Source organism: Herpailurus yagouaroundi, unplaced genomic scaffold (assembly GCF_014898765.1).
Source record: "Herpailurus yagouaroundi ecotype Mexico unplaced genomic scaffold, PumYag 162, whole genome shotgun sequence".
In the NCBI taxonomy this organism is placed as follows: domain Eukaryota; kingdom Metazoa; phylum Chordata; class Mammalia; order Carnivora; family Felidae; genus Herpailurus; species Herpailurus yagouaroundi.
This window is the reverse complement of record NW_024412403.1, coordinates 13,863,361-13,870,103: the sequence shown is the minus strand read 5'-3', so window position 1 is coordinate 13,870,103 and position 6,743 is coordinate 13,863,361. Positions and strand designations below refer to the sequence as shown.

Sequence of the window (6,743 nt, the reverse complement as noted above, 5' to 3'; positions counted from 1 at the left end):
CCCCCCCCCCGGTGCTCAAGACCTGGTCCGAACTTAATGGCCCTGTGAAACTAATGAGACAGAAACAATAAAAACCTCCCACAGATTTATGCCAAGGTGGCTTCAGTGAATGGCCTCCATGGTCTCCTTAACGTGAGGCTCACTTTCATAGTAATTATTACCTGAACATTTAACTGTCAACTAATCAAAACCACTTTCAGGGAAAGCGTGGGCCCCACTTTATGTGACTGACAAAGCCCTGAAAGTACAATCTATTCAGCCGTAAGAGGGGTTTCTTCCATAACGTAAATTTGCGCATATGTGATTAGTAACGCAGAATGATGGGTATCGATGGAAAAGTCACATTAGTTCAGAGGCAATTTTTCTTAGCCCATAATATTTCACATTCACATGGTAACAGCTGCTGAAATGCAAAGTCCCCAAACACAGCCGAATACAGCACAGTGGCAGATGCCATGTCCACGCACTGCATGAATTCTCCCTTGGCAGAGTTTCCCAAAAGCTTTCCTCACAAGTCCTACCGTATGGTGGTCCTAGGCTTTACGGTTTCTTCTTTCCTGTTCTTGTCTCGATAATCCAGGTGTTTTGATTCCTCTTTCTACCCACTCGCGTTATATTCACTTTTTTATCTTAATTGTTTTAAGTTTATTTATTTATTTGGAGAGAGAGAGAGAGAGAGAGAGAGCGAGCATGCACAGGAGAGAGGCAGAGAGAGAGGAAAAAAGAATCCCAAGCAGGCTCTGAGCTTTTAGCACAGAGCCCGATTTGGGGCTCAGTCTCACAAACTGTGAGACCATGACCAGAGCCAGTATCAAGAGTTGGACGCTTAACCAACTGAGCCACTCAGGTGTCCCATATATTCTCTTTTTTCTTAAAGGTGAAGTCCGATGTTTTCTATAGTATTTACTGCTAAAAAGTAAGATGCGAACTATGTGAATATTTTTAGCAGTGTATTTAGTTATCCGTCCATCCATCTATCTATCTCTCCGTCTATCCAGCATTGGGTTAAAAAGTTGCAAGCACGTAACTGAATTACTTACCTATTGAGTAGTCTGCCCCAACCTTGTTTTTCCCATAATCCCTATTATTGTGAAGATCTCAGGTCTTTTCAGAAACCCATGTAACACATGGCAGAATCATCTGAACCTATTTCTACTTCTTAAGCTAGCACAGACTCAGAGATAAATATAAGAAAGAAAATGGAAAGGGGACGCCATTTTTCTCCAAATCAGAGGTTCTTGAAGTGTGGCAATCTTGCCCTTGAGGGGACATGTGGCGATGTCTGGAGACATTTTTGGCTCTGTCACTGGGTGTAGGGGGTGGGGGAGGAGATACCACTGGCATCCAGCAGGTAGAGGACAGGGATCCTGCTAAACATCCTACGGCGCCCGGGATAGCACCCCCACAACAAAGAATTTTCCAGAAAATGTCAAGAGTGCCCCCGTTACGAAACCCCGCTCTGATCTTTAGGACGAACACTACAGTCATGATTAGCAGATTGTGAGCAGAGAAGGAGAAACACAGCTGTGCCGGAGGGTGAGGACAGAGAAGGAGGCCTGTGGATAATGGAGAGGGGACATCCGCGAACCTTGGCATGTGCAAACATTGAACACTTTATACAGTCTCCTCAAATGGCTGTTTTTAGAATCTTCCAAAGTTGGTTTACAATCACCCACGACAGCAGGTGGTTAAAATCGGCTTTTCCTCTAATTATCTCCTTGCTCCAGTGAGAAGACGCACACGAAGCAACACATCCAGGACCCACACGCTCCCTGATAGTCCACCGGCCCTCAACTTCACTTGAGCGTCATCTGTATGCTCGGCAGTTGTCGAGAGAGACACCCCAGAGGTTCGTGCTAAATGAGATCTTTTTTTAAAAAAATTAATTATTCTGTCTAAAGCGAAAGAATCTTTGGAGAAATCTACCCCCACGGCTCCCAGGTGCTATGCTTTTGATTTCATGATATCCAAGGGTTGCTAAGAAAGAAAAAAAAAAAAAAAAAACCCAGCAGCACGTTGTGCCTTTGAGTGGCAAGAACGAGCCGTGAGCATGTCAATATATAATGGGAACCCGTCAGGATTAAGAAACGAAGGACTCGGTGGCTCTGGGTTCTGGGCCTGGATCCTGACAGACTGTGTCACTCAGATCTGGGTCACCAAGAAAGTGAAGGCTCCCTCCTCTAACGGGCTCCTGAGCTGGGCTCCAAAATGCCTGCACGCTGGCTTCCGGGATCATTTATTCTCTAAGGGAACGGCAGAAACAAAACAGTTCCCTCTTCTGTGTCCCAAGTTAAAAATCACCTAATTATTGTTATTCTCTGACACGGACACTGGTGTTCTCGAACTTAGTGTCAGAATGATGTGGGAAGCTTGTTTCACACGTACATCCGGGGCCTGTCATGGGCTGAATTCTATCACCCCAAATTCCTATGTTAAAGTCCTAATCCAGTACCTCAGAAAGTGGCCATATCTGGAGGTAGGATTGTAAAAAGAGGTCATTACAATCAAAAGAGGTCATACGAGTGAGCCCTAATCCAATCTAACTGCCGTTCTTATAAGAAGGGGGAATTGGGCCACAAACAGGCAGAAGGGGAAAGCCATGAGAAGACACTGGAAGAAGACAGCCTTCTATAAGCCAAGGAGGGAGATGGCAGCAAGCACCAATCCCACTCACACCTTGATTTCCTCTGGCCTCCAGAACTGGGAGAACATAAATTTCTTTCGTTAAACCAGCCGGTCTGTGGTACTTTGAGACAGCAGCCCTAATACAGGGCAGGGGGGTGCGCCTCCATTTTTCTGCAGGAATGCGGCCCCGGTGGTGAGCTGTCTTGACCACAGGAACTAAGATCACGCTCTGGGAATAGCTGAGCAACAGGACAGAAGGAGCCTGGGACCCAGATGACTCAGAGGAAGGAGTCACCAGGGGTAGACGACTTCAGACAGTCTACCCCTGGTAGATGGGAGGGAAATCAGTTCCATCTTGCTTAACACGTTGTCACTGTGGGTCTCTGTGACATGCAGCAAAGCGTACAGTCTAGTTAACAAGCTCCCATCTCGTCTCACCAGGCGGTGAAGCAACAGTTGGCACCGATAGTAATGGGGCCAGCCTACACCTTGCTTGTCCTGCCAGGATTGGCCTGCGCACCACCACAGACTGCAGGGCATCCTGTGCCTCTAGGACTGGGTGTCCCCGACACCAGCCACAGTTGATGCGATTGAGTATGGAATGGTCCGGAGTGTGAGCCACATCTGGAAAGCCCAGGCTCCCTCCTGCACTTGCCCTTCATGCCCGTTAACCTATCTAACCTGTCCTGCCAAACCCTACCCCTGTTTCAAATGGAGCTTGTGACAAAAAGTCTAAGTGGCCTTCAAGTATTCTTTTTAAGACACAGAGCTCAGAGGTGCCCAGGGAACTCAGTCGGTTAAGCCTCCGACTCTTGCTCTCGGCTCAGGTCATGATCTCACGGTTTGTGAGTTCCAGCCCCGCATTGGGCTCTGCGCGGACAGCGTGGAGGCTGCTTGGGATTCTGTCTCCCTCTCCTCCCCCCACCCCCTCCGCCACCCCACCCGTCCTCTCTCTCTCAATAAGTAAGTAAACCTAAAAATTTTTTTTAAAAAAGGCACATGGCTCACAAATGCATTATGACTTTTATACTACTGAGACACGTGCAGACATGCACAAGAGCATATACACCTGCTTCAAAAGTGTATAATCAATGTGTGACTCTACAACAGTGACGTTTCACAAACATATGATGGCTCAGACATTCTATTATGCATTAGGTCAAACCTTATGAAATCAGTGATATTCCATCATTTTTTTTTAAGCCTAAAAACAGTAATTTCTTGGGCTTCAAACTAATGACTTTGCCTCTATGACAGTCACTTCAGGGGGCACTCCAATGCCTTGAATAATTAAGAGAAATTTTTTTTGGAACATGTCCCTCGAAACTGTCATCCCAAGCAGCTGTATATAGGAGGAAACTGGGTTAGTGATGCTCCTCTAGCTTAAGGGTGAAAAAGTGAAGAAAACAGCTGGTGGGGAGGCCGGGGTGGGGAGTTACTAAATAAGCAAAGAACATAAAGTTTCAGTTAAGTGAGATGATTGCATCCCAGAGATCAGCTCTACAGTCAATGATAATGTAACATACGCCTAAAAACTTAAGATCTCACGCTAAGTATTCTTATCACAATAAAAAAAAAAAAAACTGGTTAAAACTGATACAAAATAGGGGCGTCTGGGTGGCTCAGTCCGTTAAGCGTCTGACTCTTGACTCTGGCTCTGGTCATGATCTCACGGTAGGTGCGATCAAGCCCTGTGTGGGGTTCTATGCTGACAGTACAGAGCCTGCTTGGGATTCATTCTCATTCTCTCTCTCTCTCTCTCTCTCTCTCTCTCTCAAGAAATAAACATTTTTTTAAGCTTTAAAAAAAATTGGTATAAAACACAAACTCCACGTAATTAAGAAACATCATGTGCGCAGGTGCACCAAGGAGCGCCGGATGCATCACGCGCTGGGGGAGCGGGGCTCCCGCTCCTACCTTTCAGGGACACCCAGTAGTGCTTCCACTTCCTCCGGGTGGCCGACTCCACCTTCTTGTTCTTCTTGTGCACCAGGAAGTTCTTGACGGCCAGCGCCCCGGCCTTGCGCACCGTGCCCTGCGCGGCCGTGAGCAGGATGTCTGACTGGCCCGGGGAGCTCAGGGTGCCGCTGCTCTGCTCGTCGCTGTGCGCCGAGCCCGCCTCCTCCAGGCTCTCGCTGTTGGTGGTGCTCATCTCCAGCTCCCGCCGGAAATTCTCGTACACCCCCTGGCGGGCCGCATCCCCCGTGGAGCTGCTGCCGCTGTCGCTGCCCACAAAGGCGCGGCCGGTGGGGGGCGAGTAGCTGGAGTTGGTGGCATTGGATCGCCTGGACAGGAGGTCCGTGTCGGTGGTGGCCCCTTCGATCCCGCTGTCCGCAAACTCACTGCCCTCGCCGACATTAACATCCTTGGGAGCCGAAAAGGGAGAAAAAGAAGACATACATCACGCAGAGAAGCAAGCCACAGACCGTGTGGCCGCAGGGCTGCGCGAGACCCATGGGGCGCTGCTGCTCCCACTCGGTCCTGGACCAATGACTCCTCAAGCCCCCGACCCACGCGAACCTAACCTGCCCGCAGAGCGGCTCAGGAAGACCACCACGCCACCCTGGCGTGAATCTGAACAGGCTGAAATGTTCAAGAAATTTATGTATTTAAAAACAAGGAACCTTCCAGAGAACTCACCATGTATCTGACTTAGGTAATTAACTAATTGGCGAATCCACTACTGAGCTTCTCCCACCGCCGTGGCTGGGCGCCCCTCATCAGTCTGCCCAAAACTCCAGGAAATTCTGCAGGCTGATCAGTGCTTGCAGAGGTAGGGGTTACAATGGAGAACAAGGTCTTTACAGCTAATACTTTTTTCCCCCTCTTTTTTTTTTTTTTTTTTAAATAAAGAGCCTGGAGTTAGGAGTCTGTTTTGTAATGTGGGGACTAAAAAGATACCTAGCATACCGCCTCACCCACTCACCCAGCAAGGACCCATGTCCCACGAGCAGGCAAGAGTCCTCATGCTGGAACCAGCTTCACTTCTTGAAAACAAGCAGCCTCTCACCCTGCATGGAGCTAAATAAGTCTGTGGGGCCCACAGCTCCAGTACAGGCTCTCCAATTACCTTGCCCTTTCAAAGCCGGGATGCTAAGAGCCCAAAGCAAGCTACTCACTGCCCCCGGGCCAAGTGACAGCTTGCAGCAACTGCGAGGGGGGGGGGGGGGGGGGTAATCAATTCCCAGTCTAAAAACATTTGGAACTTCCAAAGCACAGTCCCTGCTCTCAGGTTGAACACTTCCGGGACACAGACAGGTCTGTTCTTAAACCAGAGTCTTAACTGCACTAAGTGCGACCGGCATATCCATAAGCAATAATTAAATGATGGTAGTCAGCAAGGAAGGATAATGATAGCACTATTGGACAGGACAGCTCAACAGTCTCACGGATAAGAAGTCAGACTGATTTTTCTCAAAGGAAGAGAACGGGAACAGGGGTCTGACATAGTGGTATAGATGGTAAAGTAATACATGCTTTGGGGATTTAACCATTTTTTGAGCCTTAAGTCTCGTAAGCATCTAATTGTGGTTCGAAAATGTAAAAACTGACAGTTCTGGGTTGGCATAAAAATGAATGCTTTGGGCTCAAATATTTGCTGAGAGGCAGTGGGGCCGAATGAACCAAGCCACAGACGAGCACTGTCCTGCGTGAAGCCCAGACAGGTGCTGAGCCCGGATCTCTAAGCATCACAGGCAGTTCTAAGTTAGGGCCTCAAAGTTCACTTCACCTTCATCGTGAATAGATACTAAGTGAACAACTGAAAGATGGGCGTAGCCAGATGTGACAAACAGGAGACCCAGAACGACAAATGCTCTATGATTCACTCGGGTGGAATCTAAAACTGTTGAATTCAGGGGCGCCTGGGTGGCTCAGTCGGTTAAGCGTCCGACTTCAACTCAGGTCAAGATCTCACGGTCCGTGAGTTCAAGCCCCGCGTCAGGCTCTGGGCTGATGGCTCAGAGCCTGGAGCCTGCTTCCGATTCTGTGTCTCCCTCTCTCTCTGCCCCTCCCCCGTTCATGCTCTGTCTCTCTCTGTCTCAAAAATAAATAAATGTTAAAAAAAATTTAAAACAAATTATATATATATATATATATATATATATATATATATATAT

The 6,743-nt window shown here is 48.1% G+C and overlaps 1 protein-coding gene across 6 annotated transcripts in view; it reads right to left on the bottom strand.

Annotated features, from left to right (window-relative positions):
* TIAM1 (TIAM Rac1 associated GEF 1) overlaps positions 1–6,743 on the bottom strand; it is a 395,754-nt gene that overhangs the window by 116,967 nt on the left and 272,044 nt on the right. For all 6 annotated transcript variants that reach the window (XM_040484060.1, XM_040484063.1, XM_040484059.1 and 3 more), the window contains one exon: positions 4,543–4,990. In XM_040484060.1, the coding sequence (XP_040339994.1) occupies positions 4,543–4,990 (448 nt within the window). The remainder of the gene's footprint in view (positions 1–4,542; positions 4,991–6,743) is intronic.